Source organism: Nerophis lumbriciformis, linkage group LG01 (genome assembly GCF_033978685.3).
Source record: "Nerophis lumbriciformis linkage group LG01, RoL_Nlum_v2.1, whole genome shotgun sequence".
NCBI lineage: Eukaryota > Metazoa > Chordata > Actinopteri > Syngnathiformes > Syngnathidae > Nerophis > Nerophis lumbriciformis.
Window position 1 is genome coordinate 64,746,568 of NC_084548.2, and position 23,662 is coordinate 64,770,229.

Consider the following 23,662-nt stretch of genomic DNA (forward strand, 5'->3'; position numbering starts at 1 on the left):
AGGGACCTAATATGAACACATATTTAATCAAAGATCCTCTGTGACAAAACTTTTGCTGTTTTTAGGGACCTAATATGAACACATATTTAGTCAAAGATCCTCTATGTGACAAAACTTTGCTGTTTTTAGTGACCTCATATGAACACGTATTTAGTCAAAGATGCCCTATGTGACAAAACCTTTCTGTTTTTAGTGACCTCAGATGAACACATATTTAGTAAAAGATCCTCCATATGACAAGAGTTTGGGGCTGTTTTAAAGGACCTGCTGCAAAAACACTAGTCAAAGATCCTCTATGTGACAAAACTTAGCTGTTTTAGTGACCTAATATGAACATGTGTATAGTCAAAGATCCTGTATATGACAAAACTTTGCTGTTTTTAGGGATTTAATATGAACACACATTTAGTCAAAGATCCTCTATGTGACAAAACTTTGCTGTTTTTAGGGACCAAATTTGAACTTATATTTAGTCAAAGGTCCTCTATGTGACAAAACGTTGCTGTTTTTAGGGACCTAATATGAACACATATTTAGTCAAATATTCTTTATGTGACAAACATTTGCTGTTTTAAAGGACCTAATATGAACACATATTTAATCAAAGATCCTGTATTTGAGATGAGTTTGGGCCTGTTTTAGAGGACCTAATATGAACATATTGAGTCAAAGATCCTGTATTTGAGAGGAATTTGGGCCTGTTTTAAAAAACCTAATACGAACACATATTTAGTCAAAGGTCCTGTATTTGAGAGGATTTTGGTCCTGTTTGAAAGGACCTAATATGAACACATATTTAGTCAAAGATCCTCTATGTGACAAAACGTTGCTGTTTTTAGGGACCTAATATGAACACATCTTTAGTCAAAGATCCTCTATGTGACAAAACTTTGCTGTTTTTAGTAATCTAATATGAACACATATTTAGTCAAAGACCCTCCATGTCACAAAACTTTGTTGTTTTAAGTAATCTAATATGAACACATATTTAGTCAAAGATCCTCTATGTGACAAAATTTTGCTGTTTTTAGTAATCTAATATGAACACATATTTAGTCAAATATTCTTTATGTGACAAAACTTTGCTGTTTTAAAGGACCTAATATGAACACATTTTCAATCAAAGATCCTGTATATGAGAGAAGTTTGGGCCTGTTTTAAAGGACCTAATATGAACTCATATATAGTCAAAGATCCTGTAAATGAGAAAAGTTTGGGCTTGTTTTAAAGGACCTAATATGAACACATATTTAGTCAAACATACTGTATATGAGAGGATTTTGGGCCTGTTTTAAAAACCCTAATACGAACACATATTTTGTCAAAGATCCTGTATTTGAGAGGAATTTGGTTCTGTTTTAAAAACCTAATACGAACACAAATTTAGTCAAAGATCCTGTATTTGAGAGGAATTTGGGCCTGTTTTAAAAAACCTAATACGAACACAAATTTAGTCAAAAATCCTGTATTTGAGAGGAATTTGGGCCTGTTTTAAAAAACCTAATACGAACACAAATTTAGTCAAAGATCCTGTATTTGAGAGGAATTTGGGCCTGTTTTAAAAAACCTAATACGAACACAAATTTAGTCAAAGATCCTGTATTTGAGAGGAATTTGGGCCTGTTTTAAAAAACCTAATATGAACACATATTTAGTCAAAAATCCTCTATGTGACAAAACTTTGCTGTTTTTAGGGACCAAATTTGAACTTATATTTAGTCAAAGGTCCTCTATGTGACAAAACGTTGCTGTTTTTAGGGACCTAATATGAACACATATTTAGTCAAATATTCTTTATGTGACAAAAATTTGCTGTTTTAAAGGACCTAATATGAACACATATTTAATCAAAGATCCTGTATTTGAGATGAGTTTGGGCCTGTTTTAGAGGACCTAATATGAACATATTTAGTCAAAGATCCTGTATTTGAGAGGAATTTGGGCCTGTTTTAAAAAACCTAATACGAACACATATTTAGTCAAAGGTCCTGTATTTGAGAGGATTTTGGTCCTGTTTGAAAGGACCTAATATGAACACATATTTAGTCAAAGATCCTCTATGTGACAAAACGTTGCTGTTTTTAGGGACCTAATATGAACACATCTTTAGTCAAAGATCCTCTATGTGACAAAACTTTGCTGTTTTTAGTAATCTAATATGAACACATATTTAGTCAAAGACCCTCCATGTCACAAAACTTTGTTATTTTAAGTAATCTAATATGAACACATATTTAGTCAAAGATCCTCTATGTGACAAAATTTTGCTGTTTTTAGTAATATAATATGAACACATATTTAGTCAAATATTCTTTATGTGACAAAACTTTGCTGTTTTAAAGGACCTAATATGAACACATTTTCAATCAAAGATCCTGTATATGAGAGAAGTTTGGGCCTGTTTTAAAGGACCTAATATGAACTCATATATAGTCAAAGATCCTGTAAATGAGAAAAGTTTGGGCTTGTTTTAAAGGACCTAATATGAACACATATTTAGTCAAACATACTGTATATGAGAGGATTTTGGGCCTGTTTTAAAAACCCTAATACGAACACATATTTTGTCAAAGATCCTGTATTTGAGAGGAATTTGGTTCTGTTTTAAAAACCTAATACGAACACAAATTTAGTCAAAGATCCTGTATTTGAGAGGAATTTGGGCCTGTTTTAAAAAACCTAATACGAACACAAATTTAGTCAAAAATCCTGTATTTGAGAGGAATTTGGGCCTGTTTTAAAAAACCTAATACGAACACAAATTTAGTCAAAGATCCTGTATTTGAGAGGAATTTGGGCCTGTTTTAAAAAACCTAATACGAACACAAATTTAGTCAAAGATCCTGTATTTGAGAGGAATTTGGGCCTGTTTTAAAAAACCTAATATGAACACATATTTAGTCAAAAATCCTGTATATGAGAGGATTTTGGGCCTGTTTTAAAGGACCTAATATGAACACATATATAGTCAAAGATCCTGTATATGAGAGAAGTTTGGGCCTGTTTTAAAAAACCTAATACGAACACAAATTTAGTCAAAGATCCTGTATTTGAGAGGAATTTGGGCCTGTTTTAAAAAACCTAATATGAACACATATTTAGTCAAAAATCCTGTATATGAGAGGATTTTGGGCCTGTTTTAAAGGACCTAATATGAACACATATTTAATCAAAGATCCTGTATTTGAGATGAGTTTGGGCCTGTTTTAGAGGACCTAATATGAACATATTTAGTCAAAGATCCTGTATTTGAGAGGAATTTGGGCCTGTTTTAAAAAACCTAATACGAACACATATTTAGTCAAAGGTCCTGTATTTGAGAGGATTTTGGTCCTGTTTGAAAGGACCTAATATGAACACATATTTAGTCAAAGATCCTCTATGTGACAAAACGTTGCTGTTTTTAGGGACCTAATATGAACACATCTTTAGTCAAAGATCCTCTATGTGACAAAACTTTGCTGTTTTTAGTAATCTAATATGAACACATATTTAGTCAAAGACCCTCCATGTCACAAAACTTTGTTATTTTAAGTAATCTAATATGAACACATATTTAGTCAAAGATCCTCTATGTGACAAAATTTTGCTGTTTTTAGTAATATAATATGAACACATATTTAGTCAAATATTCTTTATGTGACAAAACTTTGCTGTTTTAAAGGACCTAATATGAACACATTTTCAATCAAAGATCCTGTATATGAGAGAAGTTTGGGCCTGTTTTAAAGGACCTAATATGAACTCATATATAGTCAAAGATCCTGTAAATGAGAAAAGTTTGGGCTTGTTTTAAAGGACCTAATATGAACACATATTTAGTCAAACATACTGTATATGAGAGGATTTTGGGCCTGTTTTAAAAACCCTAATACGAACACATATTTTGTCAAAGATCCTGTATTTGAGAGGAATTTGGTTCTGTTTTAAAAACCTAATACGAACACAAATTTAGTCAAAGATCCTGTATTTGAGAGGAATTTGGGCCTGTTTTAAAAAACCTAATACGAACACAAATTTAGTCAAAAATCCTGTATTTGAGAGGAATTTGGGCCTGTTTTAAAAAACCTAATACGAACACAAATTTAGTCAAAGATCCTGTATTTGAGAGGAATTTGGGCCTGTTTTAAAAAACCTAATATGAACACATATTTAGTCAAAAATCCTGTATATGAGAGGATTTTGGGCCTGTTTTAAAGGACCTAATATGAACACATATTTAATCAAAGATCCTGTATTTGAGATGAGTTTGGGCCTGTTTTAGAGGACCTAATATGAACATATTTAGTCAAAGATCCTGTATTTGAGAGGAATTTGGGCCTGTTTTAAAAAACCTAATACGAACACATATTTAGTCAAAGGTCCTGTATTTGAGAGGATTTTGGTCCTGTTTGAAAGGACCTAATATGAACACATATTTAGTCAAAGATCCTCTATGTGACAAAACGTTGCTGTTTTTAGGGACCTAATATGAACACATCTTTAGTCAAAGATCCTCTATGTGACAAAACTTTGCTGTTTTTAGTAATCTAATATGAACACATATTTAGTCAAAGACCCTCCATGTCACAAAACTTTGTTATTTTAAGTAATCTAATATGAACACATATTTAGTCAAAGATCCTCTATGTGACAAAATTTTGCTGTTTTTAGTAATATAATATGAACACATATTTAGTCAAATATTCTTTATGTGACAAAACTTTGCTGTTTTAAAGGACCTAATATGAACACATTTTCAATCAAAGATCCTGTATATGAGAGAAGTTTGGGCCTGTTTTAAAGGACCTAATATGAACTCATATATAGTCAAAGATCCTGTAAATGAGAAAAGTTTGGGCTTGTTTTAAAGGACCTAATATGAACACATATTTAGTCAAACATACTGTATATGAGAGGATTTTGGGCCTGTTTTAAAAACCCTAATACGAACACATATTTTGTCAAAGATCCTGTATTTGAGAGGAATTTGGTTCTGTTTTAAAAACCTAATACGAACACAAATTTAGTCAAAGATCCTGTATTTGAGAGGAATTTGGGCCTGTTTTAAAAAACCTAATACGAACACAAATTTAGTCAAAAATCCTGTATTTGAGAGGAATTTGGGCCTGTTTTAAAAAACCTAATACGAACACAAATTTAGTCAAAGATCCTGTATTTGAGAGGAATTTGGGCCTGTTTTAAAAAACCTAATACGAACACAAATTTAGTCAAAGATCCTGTATTTGAGAGGAATTTGGGCCTGTTTTAAAAAACCTAATATGAACACATATTTAGTCAAAAATCCTGTATATGAGAGGATTTTGGGCCTGTTTTAAAGGACCTAATATGAACACATATATAGTCAAAGATCCTGTATATGAGAGAAGTTTGGGCCTGTTTTAAAAAACCTAATACGAACACAAATTTAGTCAAAGATCCTGTATTTGAGAGGAATTTGGGCCTGTTTTAAAAAACCTAATATGAACACATATTTAGTCAAAAATCCTGTATATGAGAGGATTTTGGGCCTGTTTTAAAGGACCTAATATGAACACATATATAGTCAAAGATCCTGTATTTGAGAGGAATTTGGGCCTGTTTTAAAAAACCTAATATGAACACATATTTAGTCAAAAATCCTGTATATGAGAGGATTTTGGGCCTGTTTTAAAGGACCTAATATGAACTCATATATAGTCAAAGATCCTGTAAATGAGAAAAGTTTGGGCTTGTTTTAAAGGACCTAATATGAACACATATTTAGTCAAACATACTGTATATGAGAGGATTTTGGGCCTGTTTTAAAAACCCTAATACGAACACATATTTTGTCAAAGATCCTGTATTTGAGAGGAATTTGGTTCTGTTTTAAAAACCTAATACGAACACAAATTTAGTCAAAGATCCTGTATTTGAGAGGAATTTGGGCCTGTTTTAAAAAACCTAGGGCAAACACAAATTTAGTCAAAGATCCTGTATTTGAGAGGAATTTGGGTTTGTTTTAAAAAACCTAATACGAACACAAATTTAGTCAAAAATCCTGTATTTGAGAGGAGTTTGGGCCTGTTTGAAAGGACCTAATATGAACACATATATAGTCAAAGATCCTGTATATGAGAGAAGTTTGGGCCTGTTTTAAAAAACCTAATACGAACACAAATTTTGTCAAAGATCCTGTATTTGAGAGGAATTTGGGCCTGTTTTAAAAAACCTAATATGAACACATATTTAGTCAAAAATCCTGTATATGAGAGGATTTTGGGCCTGTTTTAAAGGACCTAATATGAACACATATATAGTCAAAGATCCTGTATTTGAGAGGAATTTGGGCCTGTTTTAAAAAACCTAGGGCAAACACAAATTTAGTCAAAGATCCTGTATTTGAGAGGAATTTGGGTTTGTTTTAAAAAACCTAATACGAACACAAATTTAGTCAAAGATCCTGTATTTGAGAGGAATTTGGGCCTGTTTTAAAAAACCTAATATGAACACATATTTAGTCAAAAATCCTGTATATGAGAGGATTTTGGGCCTGTTTTAAAGGACCTAATATGAACTCATATATAGTCAAAGATCCTGTAAATGAGAAAAGTTTGGGCTTGTTTTAAAGGACCTAATATGAACACATATTTAGTCAAACATACTGTATATGAGAGGATTTTGGGCCTGTTTTAAAAACCCTAATACGAACACATATTTTGTCAAAGATCCTGTATTTGAGAGGAATTTGGTTCTGTTTTAAAAACCTAATACGAACACAAATTTAGTCAAAGATCCTGTATTTGAGAGGAATTTGGGCCTGTTTTAAAAAACCTAGGGCAAACACAAATTTAGTCAAAGATCCTGTATTTGAGAGGAATTTGGGTTTGTTTTAAAAAACCTAATACGAACACAAATTTAGTCAAAAATCCTGTATTTGAGAGGAGTTTGGGCCTGTTTGAAAGGACCTAATATGAACACATATATAGTCAAAGATCCTGTATATGAGAGAAGTTTGGGCCTGTTTTAAAAAACCTAATACGAACACAAATTTAGTCAAAGATCCTGTATTTGAGAGGAATTTGGGCCTGTTTTCAAAAACCTAATATGAACACATATTTAGTCAAAAATCCTGTATATGAGAGGATTTTGGGCCTGTTTTAAAGGACCTAATATGAACACATATATAGTCAAAGATCCTGTATTTGAGAGGAGTTTGGGCCTGTTTGAAAGGACCTGCTGCAAAGTCAAAGCTGCTCAGGAAAATAAACTTAAGTGGTGTTCATGGCTCCTGTGCACGAGCACCATGACTCACGTGTCCCCCTTGTGGCGTCTCCCGGTCCTGCAGGCCTGAGCAGCGACAGCGGTCTGGGCAGCACGGACGGCAGCACGGACATTTTGGTGTTTGGCCCGGCGGTGGACAGCGTCACGGAGGAGGGTGAGTTCACGCCGCTCGCCCACGCCCACGCCGCCCGTGTCGTGACGTCCCCGTCGTCCTCAGAGTGCGAGGTGTCCGAGGATTCGAGCGGCGAGGCCGAGCCCGACGCGTGGGACCCGGAGGACGGCGGCGACCTGCGGCCGGGCGCGCTGCTCTACAACGCCGCCAAAGCTCGCAACCTGCCCGTCATGGCGGAGGCGCTGGCTCACGGCGCGGACGTCAACTTGGTCAACGAGGACGACGAGGGGAAGACGCCGCTCATACAGGCTGTGATCGGGGTGAGTCCTCACATCGCCATTACCTCACTTTTTGCACACACTTTTTACCCTAGGGGCCAATTTGGTCCCATTTGACTCCCATAATAAACACAAATGTATTATAAAAAAATTTAAATAACAATAAATGGACCCCTATTTTTGGATTTTTTTTGAAAGGCTTCGCTACACATCTTAACATTTTTTAAAGCCTAAGGTTAGGTCGTTTAAAAAAAAAAATTTAAATAACGATAAATGGACCCCTATTGCAAGGGTTAAAAAAGGTTAAAACATTTTAATTTTCATTATTTTCACACACTTTTTACCCTAGGGACCAATTTGGTCCCATTTGACTCCCATAATAAACACAATTGTATCATAATCTGACATATTGTAATAAATAACTAATCAATCTATGATTACTAGCAATCGCTTGACAGAGCACAGTTTTGTTCAAACAACAACAATTTTTGGGATTTTTGAAAGGCTTCGCTACACATCTTAAAATTTAATTTTAAAGCCTAAGGTTAGGTTGTTTAAAAAAATTTAAAAAAAATAACAATAAATGGCCCCCAATTGCAAGGGTTAAAAAAGGTTTTAAAAAATGTGATTTTCATTATTTGCACACACTTTTTACCCTAGGGACCAATTTGGTCCCATTTGACTCCCATAATAAACACAAATGTAGTATAAAAAATTAAAAATAACAATAAATGGACCCCTATTTTGGGATTTTTTTTGAAAGGCTTCGCTACACATCTTAACATTTTCTAAAGCCTAAGGTTAGGTCGTTTAAAAAAAATATTTAAATAACGATAAATGGACCCCTATTGCATGGGTTAAAAAAGGTTTTAAAAATTTTGATTTTCATTATTTACACACACTATTTACCCTAGGGACCAATTTGGTCCCATTTGACTCCCGTAATAAACACAAACGTATTATAATCTGACATATTGTAATAAATAACTAATCAATCTATGATTACTAGCAATCGCTTGACAGAGCACAGTTTTGTTCAAACAACAACATTTTTGGGGATTTTTGAAAGGCTTCGCTACACATCTTAAAATTTAATTTTAAAGCCTAAGGTTAGGTTGTTTAAAAAAAATAAAAAATAACAATAAATGGACCCCTATTGCAAGGGTTAAAAAAGGTTTTTAAAAATGTGATTTTCATTATTTGCACACACTTTTTACCCTAGGGACCAATTTGGTCCCATTTGACTCCCATAATAAACACAAATGTAGTATAAAAAATTAAAAATAACAATAAATGGACCCCTATTTTTGGATTTTTTTGAAAGGCTTCGCTACACATCTTAACATTTTTTAAAGCCTAAGGTTAGGTCGTTTGAAAAAAATATTTAAATAACGATAAATTGACCCCTATTGCATGGGTTAAAAAAGGTTTTAAAAATTTTGATTTTCATTATTTACACACACTATTTACCCTAGGGACCAATTTGGTCCCATTTGACTCCCGTAATAAACACAAACATATTATAATCTGACATATTGTAATAAATAACTAATCAATCTATGATTACTAGCAATCGCTTGACAGAGCACAGTTTTGTTCAAACAACAACAATTTTTGGAGTTTTTTTTGAAAGGCTTCGCTACACATCTTAAAATTAAATTTTAAAGCCTAAGGTTAGGTCGTTTAAAAAAAATTAAAATAACAATAAATGGACCCCTATTGCAAGGGTTAAAAAAGGTTTAAAAAAAATGTGATTTGCATATTTTCACACACTTTTTACCCTAGGGACCAATTTGGTCCCATTTGACTCCCATAATAAACACAAATGTATTATAATCTGACATATTGTAATGTGTTACTCATAAATAACTAATCAATCTATGATTACTAGCAATCGCTTGACAGAGCACAGTTTTGTTCGAACAACAAACATTTTTGGATTTTTAAAAGGCTTTGCTACGCATCTTAAAAGGAAAATTTGATGGCTAAGGTTAGGTCGTTTAAATTTTTTTAATAATAAACATAAATGGACCCCCTTTTGCAAGGGTTAAAAAAGGTTTTAAAAAAATGGTTTTCATTATTTTCACACACTTTTTACCCTTGGGACCAATTTGGTCCCATTTGACTCCCATAATAAACACAAATGTATTATAATCTGACATATTGTAATGTGTTACTCATTAATAACCTATCAATCGTTTGGCAGAGCACAGATTTGTTGAAACAACAACCATTTTTGGATTTTTGAAAGGCTTCGCTACACATCTTAACATTTAATTTTGAAGCCTAAGGTTAGGTCGTTCAAATTTTTTTTCTTTAAATAACAATAAATGGACCCCTATTGCAAGGGTTAAAAAAGGTTTTAAAAATTTTGATTTTCATAATTTTCACACACTTTTTACCCTAGGGACCAATTTGGTCCCATTTGACTCCCATAATAAACACAAATGTATCATAATCTGACATATTGTAATAAATAACTAATCAATCTATGATTACTAGCAATCGCTTGACAGAGCACAGTTTTGTTCAAACAACAACAATTTGGGGATTTTTGAAAGGCTTCGCTACACATCTTAAAATTTAATCTTAAATCCTAAGGTTAGGTTGTTTAAAAAAAATAAAAAATAACAATAAATGGACCCCTATTGCAAGGGTTAAAAAAGGTTTTTAAAAATGTGATTTTCATTATTTGCACACACTTTTTACCCTAGGGACCAATTTGGTCCCATTTGACTCCCATAATAAACACAAATGTATTATAAAAAATTAAAAATAACAATAAATGGACCCCTATTTTTGGATTTTTTTGAAAGGCTTCGCTACACATCTTAACATTTTTTAAAGCCTAAGGTTAGGTCGTTTGAAAAAAATATTTAAATAACGATAAATTGACCCCTATTGCATGGGTTAAAAAAGGTTTTAAAAATTTTGATTTTCATTATTTACACACACTATTTACCCTAGGGACCAATTTGGTCCCATTTGACTCCCGTAATTAACACAAACGTATTATAATCTGACATATTGTAATAAATAACTAATCAATCTATGATTACTAGCAATCGCTTGACAGAGCACAGTTTTGTTCAAACAACAACAATTTTGGGAGTTTTTTTGAAAGGCTTCGCTACACATCTTAAAATTAAATTTTAAAGCCTAAGGTTAGGTCGTTTAAAAAAAATTAAAATAACAATAAATGGACCCCTATTGCAAGGGTTAAAAAAGGTTTAAAAAAAAATGTGATTTGCATATTTTCACACACTTTTTACCCTAGGGACCAATTTGGTCCCATTTGACTCCCATAATAAACACAAATGTATTATAATCTGACATATTGTAATGTGTTACTCATAAATAACTAATCAATCTATGATTACTAGCAATCGCTTGACAGAGCACAGTTTTGTTCGAACAACAAACATTTTTGGATTTTTAAAAGGCTTTGCTACGCATCTTAAAAGGAAAATTTGATGGCTAAGGTTAGGTCGTTTAAATTTTTTTAATAATAAACATAAATGGACCCCCTTTTGCAAGGGTTAAAAAAGGTTTTAAAAAATGGTTTTCATTATTTTCACACACTTTTTAGCCTAGGGACCAATTTGGTCCCATTTGACTCCCATAATAAACACAAATGTATTATAATCTGACATATTGTAATGTGTTACTCATTAATAACCTATCAATCATTTGGCAGAGCACAGATTTGTTGAAACAACAACCATTTTTGGATTTTTGAAAGGCTTCGCTACACATCTTAACATTTAATTTTGAAGCCTAAGGTTAGGTCGTTCAAATTTTTTTTTTTAAATAACAATAAATGGACCCCTATTGCAAGGGTTAAAAAAGGTTTTAAAAATTTTGATTTTCATAATTTTCACACACTTTTTACCCAAGGGACCAATTTGGTCCCATTTGACTCCCGTAATAAACACACATTTATTAATAATCTGACATATTGTAATGTGTTACTCATAAATAAGTAATCAATCTATGATTACTAGCAATCGCTTGACAGCACAGTTTTGTTGAAACAACAACCATTTTTGGATTTTTGAAAGGCTTCGCTACACATCTTAAAATGTTATTTTAAAGCCTATGGTTAGGTCGTTTACTTTTTTTTTTTAATTACAATAAATGGACCCCTATTGCAAGGGTTAAAAAAGGTTTTAAAAATTTTTATTTTTATTATTTTCACACACTTTTTACCCTAGGGACCAATTTGGTCCCATTTGACTCCCATAATAAACACAAATGTATTATAATCTGACATATTGTAATGTGTTACACATAAATAACTAATCAATCTAAACCTACTAACCATCGCTTCACAGAGGACGGTTTAGTAACACCTCAGAGTCACACATTTTGGTACTTGACGCATACTAACGTGAGCATGTCAGCATCCAAACGTTAGCAAGCTAGCTTTTTTTTAGCTCATTTTGCAGGGATACACTTCAGAGTCACATATTTTTGTACTTGACGCATGCTAACGTAAGCGTGTTAGCATCCAAATGTTAGCATGCTAGCTTTTTTTTAGCTCATTTTGCAGGCATACACCTCAGAGTCACATATTTTTGTACTTGACGCATGCTAACGTGAGCATGTTAGCATCCAAACGTTAGCAAGCTAGCTTTTTTTTAGCTCATTTTCCAGCCATACACCTCAGAGTCACATATTTTTGTACTTGATGCATGCTAACATTAGCGTGTTAGCATCCAAACGTTAGCATGGTAGCTTTTTTTTAGCTCATTTTGCAGGCATACACCTCAGAGTCACATATTTTTGTACTTAACGCATGCTAACGTTAGCATGTTAGCATCCAAACGTTAGCATGCTAGCTTTTTTTGACCTAATTTTGCAGGTATACACCTCATAGAGTCACATATTTTTGTACTTGACGCATGCTAATGTTAGCATGCTAGCTTAGTTAGCTCATTTTGCATGTATACACCTATCTTATATATTTTGGTACCTCACGTATGTTAACTGTTAGCATCTTTTTTTTTTTTTGTTAATTTTGCAGGCGTGCCCCCAAGAGTCGTATATTCCCTATTAAAATGTTTTAAAACCAATTCAAACGTTCCAAATTTGAAATGCTTCTTACTCCTTGCTTAATCGCATGCTAACATGCTACCATTAGATTTTTGTTTGCTATTTTTGAAGGTTTACACCTCACAATCATATATTGTGGGATTTGACGCATTCTATTTGGTAACATGTCACCACGCTAACGTTAGCATGCTAGCTATTTTTTGCTCGTTTTGAATGTGTAAACATCAAGAGTCCTATAGTTTGGTACTTCACACATGCTAACTGTTAGCCATTAGCTTATTTTACAGGTTTATTTTGTTACTTGATGCTATCTGGCTAGCATGCTAACTGTTAAAATTATTTTTCGGTTTAGCTTTTAAGAACAAAGATGATAAATAATGCAATCCTCTTCAACTGGTGAGATTTAGCATCCATTGGCAAGCAACACTGCCACCTACAGTCCATTCTCAGTAGTGCTAATTGCTGTCTGCTCCCCTCAAGGGTTCCCTGCTGGCTTGTGAGTTCCTCCTCCAGAACGCCGCTGACGTGGACCAAAGAGACGCCAGAGGGCGGGGCCCCCTGCATCACGCCACCTACCTGGGTCACACGGGGTGAGTGACCCGCAAAGTCCGCCCCGCCCCTCCCCTTCCTAAAGACAGCTTTGTTGGCAGGCAGGTGTGTTTGTTCCTGAAACGAGGCGCCGCCCAGAACCACGGCGACGAGGACGGCCACGACCCTCTGAGCATCGCCGTGCAGCAAGCCAACGCCGACATCGTCACGCTGTACGTCCTCTTCTCTCACCCGTGCACCAGCTCAGGGGTCCCTAAACCTTTTGACTCGGGGGGCCACATTGGGTTCAATATATATATTTTTTTTAAATTTATTTTAGAAAATAAAATTTATAAAAAATATGTACAGTATGTATGTATATGTATATATATATATATATATATATATATATATATATATATATATATTTATATATGTATATGTGTAGATACGTATATATTTTGTAATTAAAAAAAAAAATTTAATTTAAAAAAATAACATATATGATTTTATATATATATATATATATATATATATATATATATATATATATATATATATATATATATATATATATATATATATATATATGTTTGTCTTGTCCCCACACACATATATACATGATATATATACATCTGTGTGTGTATATATATATAAATATATATATATATATATGTATGTGTGTGTATATATATATATATATATATATATATTACATATGTGTGTGTGTGTGTGTGTGTATATACTGTACAGTATATACTTTATATGTTTGGATATACAATAAAATAATAAATATGTACATACATAAAATGTTTTTTCTTGTCTTGTCCCCATAAAAAAAAAAATATATATATATATATATATATATATATATATATATATATATATATATATATATATATATATATATATGTGTGTGTGTGTGTGTGTGTGTGTGTGTGTGTGTGTGTATGTATGTATATCTATATATGTATGCATATATATGTATATGTATTTTGTAATGAAAACATTTTTTTTATATTTTATTTTCAAAAATTAACATATATATGTGTGTGTGTTTGTCTTGTCCCCACACACACACACACATATATATATGTTTATATGTATATATATATATGTATATGTGTGTGTGTGTGTGTGTATACTGTACAGTAGATATTATATATATATATATATATAATATTGTTTGTCTTGTCGCTATAAAACATATTAAAATATACTTTATATATATATGATTATAAATATATGTTCATATATAAATATATATATAATTTTGTTGTCATATATATATATACATATATATATTAAGGGTGTAACGGTACACAAAAATTTTGGTTCGGTACGTACCTCGGTTCAGAGGTCACGGTTCGGTCATTTTCGGTACAGTAAGAAAACAACAAAATATAAATTTTTTGGTTATTTATTTACCAAATTTGTAAACAATGGCTTTATCCTTTTAACATTGGGAACACTATAATAATTCTGCCCACGTTAATCAACATTAAACTGCCTCAAGTTGTTGCTCAGATTAAATAAAATGACAAAACTTTTCTTCTACATATAAAACGTGCAACATTAAACAGTTTTAAGTCAACTCATCATGCTTAATTTATTACAGCATTTGGGAAGCCTGTAGTTGATTTTTATTATGTAAATGTTATATTTTTATCAACATGTGATAGCAGGGACCCTGCTATTCAAAACAAGGCTGCTCCATACCGAAACAGTTCAATACAAATACACGTACCGTTACACCCCTAATATACATATATGTATATATACATACATATATATTTATTTACCTATTTTAATTTTTTTGTGGATGCTGACAGGCCGAATCCGTAGTTTTGGGACCCCCGCTCTAGCTCCTCCCCTCTATGTCGACTCACTGTCTCCCCCCTCTGAAGTATTCCTGACTTCATTTCACTCATTCTGGACTGATTTTTGTTTGGCCCCAGGTTGCGTCTGGCCAGGATGAACGAGGAGATGCGTGAGTCCGAGGGCCCCTTCGGACAGCCAGGTCAATACCCCGCCCGCGGCTCCACCGAGCGGCAGTACAGGCGCTGCATTCAGGAGTTTATTGGCCTCCATATTGCACAATGCGACAATTAGGAAATATTGACAAAAAATATTTATGAAAAAAAAAAATTGTTTATAAATATTTTTATGAACAAGAAATGGTCTAATTAAATATGTGATATTTGTATAATGTATTATTTAAAATATTTGATTAAAAAGTAAGTTCTTCGTGTCTCAAAATGAAAGTCCTCATTCGAGGACAATAACAGCAACGAGTGTGCAGACTGTCCTCACTGCGACACAATAACTGGAAACAGTGTTTTAAAACACACACACACACACACATCCTTGTATTTTAGACATTCTTGAGACCTGAGAAAAATGCCCACCTCTTTAGGACCACCCTTTCTAGATATATAAAGATTTTTATTTACAACATTAATAATATATACATACTATGTAAATATAGAAAAACCTTTTGTGAAAAATGAGTTGGAATTTCACAAGAAAAAGGTCCCAATTTCACAAGAAAAACTTAGAATTTTGGCAGTATTATAATAAAAGTCATCATTTTACTCAACGCAAGTCAAAATTTTACAAGAAAATTTTTACATTTGTGCAATTTTATGATAAAAGTTGGAATTTTCCTCAATAACAGTCGCAATTTTACAAGAAAAGCTTAACAATTTGGCAATTTTATGAAAAGAGTTGTAATTTTACTCGACAAAAGTGACAATTTTATAAGAAAACTTTAAAAACTTGGCAAAATTATAATAATAATTGAAATTATACTTGGCAAAGCGATGACAAAAGTCATTATTTTACTCAAAAAAATGACACTATTTTACAAGAGCAACAAAAAAAATGGGCAATGTTGTGATAAAAGTCAGAATTTTATATGACAAATGTCACCATTTTGCATCAAAAAGTAATCATTTGACATAAACTAAAGTAATACTTTTACGAGAAAATACTGCAATATTACAGAAACAGAAAGAACATGAGAAATTGTTCCCAATTTTATAATAAAACAGTCGACACATTGTGGAGAAAAAGACTGCTTTTGTTTTTTTTGTAATTGGGTTTTAATCTTCATTATTTACTTCAAGTTATTACAGCATGTCTCTATATACATATATATATATTTTTATTGTTATTAATTTTGGCCAAAGGGGACGCATTTCAATTTCTTACCCACACTTGTTATTTCCACGTCCCAAGAGCTAGCTTCTGTAGCCGAGGATCGGACCGCCAAGTGCCCTGCCTTCGGCTACCGCCCAGCTCACACTGCACCCGACCTCTATGGCCCCTGCTATGGGTGGTGAGCCCATTGGAGGGGGGACCCACGTTGCCTCTTCGGGCTGTGCCCGGCCGGGCCATGGTTCTTGCCCGGAAAAGGGTGGAGTGCCATCTCCGGGTTGGGGAGGAGATCTTGCCCCAAGTGGAGGAGTTCAAGTACCTCGGAGTCTTGTTCACGAGTGAGGGAAGAGTGGATCGTGAGATCGACAGGCGGATCGGTGCGGCGTCTTCAGTAATGCGGACGCTGTATCGATCCGTTGTGGTGAAGAAGGAGCTGAGCCGGAAGGCAAAGCTCTCAATTTACCGGTCGATCTACGTTCCCATCCTCACCTATGGTCATGAGCTTTGGGTTATGACCGAAAGGACAAGATCACGGGTACAAGCGGCCGAAATGAGTTTCCTCCGCCGGGTGGCGGGGCTCTCCCTTAGAGATAGGGTGAGAAGCTCTGCCATCCGGGGGGAGCTCAAAGTAAAGCCGCTGCTCCTCCACATCGAGAGGAGCCAGATGAGGTGGTTCGGGCATCTGGTCAGGATGCCACCCGAGCGCCTCCCTAAGGAGGTGTTTAGGGCATGTCCGACCGGTAGGAGGCCACGAGGAAGACCCAGGACACGTTGGGAAGACTATGTCTCCCGGCTGGCCTGGGAACGCCTCGGGATCCCCCGGGAGGAGCTGGACGAAGTGGCTGGGGAGAGGGAAGTCTGGGCTTCCCTGCTTAGGCTGCTGCCCCCGCGACCCGACCTCGGATAAGCGGAAGAAGATGGATGGATGGATGGACTTGTTATTTCATATGTTGGCCAGAGGGGGAGCACTTTTTAAAAGCGACACACAGTCAATGTGAAAAGTCCCTCCTTTTTGGGACCACCCTCATTTTGATAGATGTCACATGTGAGACATTCTCTATTAGATGCAATGTTATTGGGACCATGATTTATGTCATCACTTGTTCACACCTCCTCATATGGAAGATACTTTTCCTTCATGTCTCAAGAAGGTTAGAAATACAACACACACACACACACATTGAAGGAGAGATTCCTCTTAATTGAGGCTGTGGTGATCTCGTGGGATGGGGGAAGGGGGGCACACACACAAAAGATGCTGTCTGCAAGCGAGGCGTTGCCATGGATACGGGCTCAGCATTGAAAGAACTCCTTCATGAAGTTGCCCTCATTTGCATATCAAAACGTCCTTTTTTCACCCTTCTTGTGTGTGTGTGTGTGTTATGGTCAGGAGACGCCACCTACCTGGACATCTTCCGGGAGTTCTCCCACATGGCGTCACACAATCCCGAGAAATTGAAGAGGAGAAGCGTCCACTTCCGGCACTCCTTCAGATAATTGAACTGCAAACCTTCCACTTTATTTTCTCTTCTCATTCTTGTCTCGTTTCATTTGCTTCATTTTGTGCTGCTTTTGACTTTTTCGGTTGTTTTGTTTGTTTTCATCCACGAGGATTCGCAGGTCTTGTCCTCCGATGGATTTCTGTGGACTTTATTATGTTGGCAAAATATGTGAGCGGACAACCACAGCCAATCACACGCCAAGACTGCGCTCAATCAGCCAATCACGACACAGCACTTAGTCCCGCCTCCTACTTACGAGTGCACGTCAAGAAAAACAAGATGAAGTAGTTTATCATCAAAAATAAAGCATTTTAATACATATATATATATATATATATATATATATATATATATATATATATATATATATATATATATATATATATATATATATATATATATATATATATATATATATATATAATATGTATGTATTATATATATTAATACACACACACATATATATATATATTATATACATAAATATATTTATATACGTAGGTATATATAAAATATGTATGTGTATATGTATTATATATATATTAATACACACGTATATATATACACATATACTATATATATAAATATATTTATATATGTAGGTATACATAATATAATATATATACATATATGTGTATATGTATTATATATATTAATACACACACACACACACATATATATATATATATATATATATATATATATATTTGGTTCTAGCACTCCTTTAAAATAAATGTTTTTAAACTCTTCAAAGTTCAGGAGTATATTTAAAATGCTTAGATTAGTATGATTTATAATAATAATAATAATGCCTAGATTTTTCCCAAAAATGTGGGTTCTTGCACAATGTCTTAAAAAAAAAAACCCACTGAAAATGATTTAAAAAAAATTAAATGCTGGGATTATAATGATTTATAATAATAATAATAATAAATACAATAAAATCGCATTTTTGCGGTAACTCTTTTAGAAAATACACACAAGAAATGGGATTGTTATGATTATAAGATGTTTTTTTTGTTTTTTTTAATTTGGTTCTTGTAAGAACTTAATTTTAAAAAATCGGGGAAATGTTAAAAATGCTGGGATTATTATGATTTATAATATTTAAATTTCAAAAATTGGGTTTTGCAGAAATTTCTTTAAAAAACACCAAATTTAAAAAATGCTAAGATTGTTCTGATTTTTAAAAGTGATAATAAATTAAATGAAACGTATGTCCTTGCAATAACTCTTTTAGAAAATACACACACAAAAAAATCTGATTTTTATTTTATTTTTTTAAACAATAGGATTATGATTTATAATTAAAAAATATATATAATTGATTCTTACAGGAAATTATTTGAAAACACAAAAACCGTGAAAATGTTAAAGATGCTGGAATTATATGTATAATATTGTACGTAATAATAGCATTGTATGTAATATAAACTGTAGTATATAGGAAGAGCGCAAAAGTACGTTAAAAATATATTTGACATTTATGTTGAAGGTGATATTCAAAAGTCATAAAAAGCATCGCAGTACAATTTTATTCTTCTGCTCCTGATGAACAATATTCACAACCTGCAACATTGTTATAAATAAAATAAGTAACTTGTGTACATTTGTCATGACAGAAGTGTCCATTTAGTCACGTTTAAAAACACTCCTGCTTTTATTTTCTATTTCCATTTTTGCTGTAAAGTGTATTTTCATGTGACTATGCTGGTGTAGTCTCGCTCGCACGTTGTTGTTGTTGTTTTTCCCAATAACACAATAAATGTGTTTGTTTACATGCAAAATCATCATAGACTATTTGAATGAACATTTTTTGTTTTGAATTATTATTATTATGAATGCAGCTGAGATAGGCAACCCCGAAAGGGACAATCGGTAGAAAATGGATGGATGGATTATTATTATTGTTGTTGTTGTTGCAGCTTGCATAAAAACAGCCTTTTATGTCACCCTGCAGTCGCCATGGAAACCTTGCAACTTTGATTGGAATGTTAGTTATTGTTTCCAAATGTCCATTTTTGGTACATTTACTGTGAATCTTTTCAATTGAATGATCTGCAATTAAATGTTTAACAACTACAAAAATGCATATTTTAATAATTGGTGATACATTCATGATGGTTAAATCATTTTGAATGAATCCTGCCATAAAGACAATAATATTGTTGATACTTTGTGGGTAAATTGTCACGGCCCGAGCGCACCCCAGTGCGCGTTCATTTGTGCGCTGGGCGTGCGCCACTCCGGCTGCAGCAAGCGGCTGCATTCAATCATCGGCAATCAACGCACCTGTCGCTGATGAGAAGACCTGCCTTCTTAAGCCAGCGCAACCTGCTATCCCGGGCCAGAACATAACAACCTGTTCCCGTACGGTAAGCGACTCGTATCTCGCTCTATGATCTCTCTGTGTTTTCTCCCCCGCCGTGTTCACTTGTCTCGTGTCCTCCTTGTCGCCTTCCAGCAGCAGACCTCCGTTCCCGCGTCACGAGCTGTGTGTCTCGTCTCCCCGTATTCCCTCTGCTTCCCTGGCTGCCTCTTGGATCTCGACCTCCCGTCTAGACACAGACTTTTGACGCCTCGCTATTGCCCCCGACTTCCTGCCTGTTCTCTGGACCTTCGAGCGTGCCTTTACCCTCTTGGACTTCCGCCTCTCGCTCAACACTTCAAGTAACACACGACAGTTAATTCACACACATAGTCGCACACCACACACATAGTTTAGATTTTACACACTTCACTTATTATTTATATATAAAGTTGATTGACAACACTAAATTGGCCCCAGTGTGTGAATGTTGTCTGTCTATCTGTGTTGGCCCTGCGATGAGGTGGCGACTTGTCCAGGGTGTACCCCGCCTTCCGCCCGAATGCAGCTGAGATAGGCTCCAGCATCCCCCGTGACCCCAAAAGGGACAACCGGTAGAAAATGGATGGATAGAGTCAAAACGACGTGCCTGTTGTCTGTGCCGTCTTCTTCCCCTGTACAAACCGTAACATAAATGTTATTGTTTATAATATCGTTATAGTGTTTTTATACCTATTCAAACTATCCATCCATCTTCTTCCGCTTATCCGAGGTCAGGTCGCGGGGGCAGCAGCCTAAGCAGGGAAGCCCAGACTTCCCTCTCCCCAGCCACTTCGTCCAGCTCCTCCCCGGGGATCCCGAGGAGTTCCCAGGCCAGCTGTGAGAGATTGTCTTCCCAACGTGTCCTGGGTCTTCCCGATGGCCTCCTACCGATCGTAGGGAGGCGTTCGGGTGGCATCCTGACCAGATGGCCAAACCACCTCATCTGGCTCCTCTCGATGTGGAGGAGCAGCGGCTTTACTTTGAGCTCCCCCCGGATGACAGAGCTTCTCACCCTATCTCTAAGGGAGAGCCCCGCCACCCGGCGGAGGAAACTCATTTCGGCCGCTTGTACCCGTGATCTTGTCCAACGGATCGATACAGCGTCCGCATTACTGGAGACGCCACACCGATCCGCCTGTCGATCTCACGATCCACTCTTCCCTCACTCGTGAATAAGACTCCGAGGTACTTGAACTCCTCCACTTGGGGCACGGCCGGTTGTACCCGTGATCTTGTCCTTTCGGTCATAACCCAAAGCTCATGACTATGGGTGAGGATGGGAACGTAGATCGACCGGTAAATTGAGAGCTTTGCCTTCCGGCTCAGCTCCTTCTTCACCACAACGGATCGATACAGCGTCCGCATTACTGAAGACGCCGCACCAATCCGCCTGTCGATCTCACGATCCACTCTTCCCTCACACGTGAACAAGATTCCGAGGTACTAGAACTCTTCCACTTGGGGCAAGATCTCCTCCCCAACCCGGGGATGGCACTCCACCCTTTCCCGGGTGAGAACCATGGACTCAAATTTGGAGGTGCTGATTCCCATCCCAGTCGCTTCACACTCAGCTGCGAACCGATCCAGTGAGAGCTGAAGATCCTGGCCAGATGAAGCCATCAGGACCACATCATCTGCAAAAAGCAGAGACCGAATCCGGCAGCCACCGAACCGGATCCCCTCAACGCCCTGACTGCGCCTAGACATTCTGTCCATAAAAGTTACGAACAGAATCGGTGACAAAGGGCAGCCTCGGCGGAGTCCAACCCTCACTGGAAACGTGTCCGACTTACTGCCGGCAACGCGGACCAAGCTCTGACACTGATCGTACAGGGAGCGGACCGCCACAATCAGACAGTCCGATACCCCATACTCTCTGATCACTCCCAACAGGACTTCCCAAGGGACACGGTCGAATGCCTTCTCCAAGTCCACAAAGCACATGTAGACTGGTTGGCCAAACTCCCATGCACCCTCAAGGACCTTGCCGAGAGTATAGAGCTGGTCCACAGTTCCACGACCAGGACGAAAACCACACTGTTCCTCCTGAATCCGAGGTTCGACTATCGGGCGTAGCCTCCTCTCCAGTACACCTGAATAGACCTTACCGGGAAGGCTGAGGAGTGTGATCCCACGATAGTTAGAACACACCCTCCGGTTCCCCTTCTTAAAGAGAGGAACCACCACCCCGGTCTGCCAATCCAGAGGTATCGCCCCTGATGTCCACGCGATGTTGCAGAGTCTTGTCAACCAAGACAGCCCCGTTTAACTCATATATGTATATGTTAGTGATGGGTCCGGCAACATCGATGCATCGGCGCGTGCGTCGAGCTCATAGAGCAAAACCCTGTGTCGGTGCACGTACCGCTTTTAGAAAGTCACGTGACCGATAATGAGCTGTTTCGGTCACGTGACCTATACGCGAACGGTGTCGCACTGACGCCTCCTCTGTGCCCTGTGAGCGGGTCTTTTCTACAGCCGAAGAAATAATAAGTAAGAAAAGAAATAGTCTAAAATGCAATACGTTGGAAAAATTAATAAATAAATGTGTAAAAAAAATAAAAAATTTAGAGACATGTTCACATTATTTATTGACTGTATCTAAAAAAGATAAAAATATATTTTTATTTAAATGAAGATATGAAATAATCCTAAATGAAATACAATGACTTGGTTTATATTATTGTATATACTAGGTCATAAAATCAGTGTCAGTTGAGTCGGTCCATAGGTTGCCTGTAGGGATTTTTAATGTCCAGCAGATGTCAGTATTTAGTGACACAGTATCAATACTGTTTTGCAATGTGTCGAAACGCTTCATGACGCCTCATCAACCCATCACTAGACTGTGAAAGAATGGATGGATGGATGGATGGGGGCGTGGTCGGGGGCGGGGCGGGGCGTGGTTGAGGGCGTGGTTAAGAGGGGAGGAGTATATTGACAGCTAGAATTCAGCAAGTCAAGTATTTCATACATATATATATAGATATAGATATCTATATCCTGAATATATGCAAACAAAACTGTGTTTAGATAATTGATACTTCAAACTTGCATAAATAAATATTAAGGAATATAACATAACTTGGCTTCTGAGAGTTTCAAAATGTAATGAATAAAATGCTAAAGTTGTTGATAAACAAGCAATTATTTTAATAATTAAATAGGGTCATTTTAAATGAATTATTATGATAATTTAAAATCAATTATTTCAAATATGTTTATTTTAATGTATAATTCTATGGCTGGATGTAGTAAGGAGTCAGGAAAAAATACAAATAAAAATACAATTAATTTTGATGTTTTAGCAAAATATAGTAAAAATGTATTTAGTTTTTTTTTAAATTAATAAATATATTTATTTTTAGGTAAGATAAACATAATACAATTTATCTCTAGTCTGGATGATTTAATTCTTGTCACCCTGTTGTCC

At 35.7% G+C, this 23,662-nt stretch overlaps 1 protein-coding gene across 4 annotated transcripts in view; it reads left to right on the forward strand.

Annotated features, from left to right (window-relative positions):
* Nucleotides 1–18,230, forward strand: part of LOC133571199 (arf-GAP with coiled-coil, ANK repeat and PH domain-containing protein 3) — a 139,575-nt gene extending 121,345 nt beyond the window's left edge. For 2 of the 4 annotated variants that reach the window (XM_061924214.1, XM_061924215.1), the window contains exons 20-25: nt 7,301–7,399; nt 7,463–7,677; nt 13,171–13,280; nt 13,341–13,451; nt 15,177–15,238; nt 17,768–18,230. In XM_061924214.1, coding sequence (XP_061780198.1) covers nt 7,301–7,399; nt 7,463–7,677; nt 13,171–13,280; nt 13,341–13,451; nt 15,177–15,238; nt 17,768–17,874 — 704 coding nt within the window. In that variant the 3' untranslated portion in view covers nt 17,875–18,230. The remainder of the gene's footprint in view (nt 1–7,300; nt 7,400–7,462; nt 7,678–13,170; nt 13,281–13,340; nt 13,452–15,176; nt 15,239–17,767) is intronic. The other 2 variants (XM_061924216.1, XM_061924217.1) reach the window with 1 other exon arrangement.
* The last annotated feature ends 5,432 nt before the right edge of the window (nt 18,231–23,662 follow it).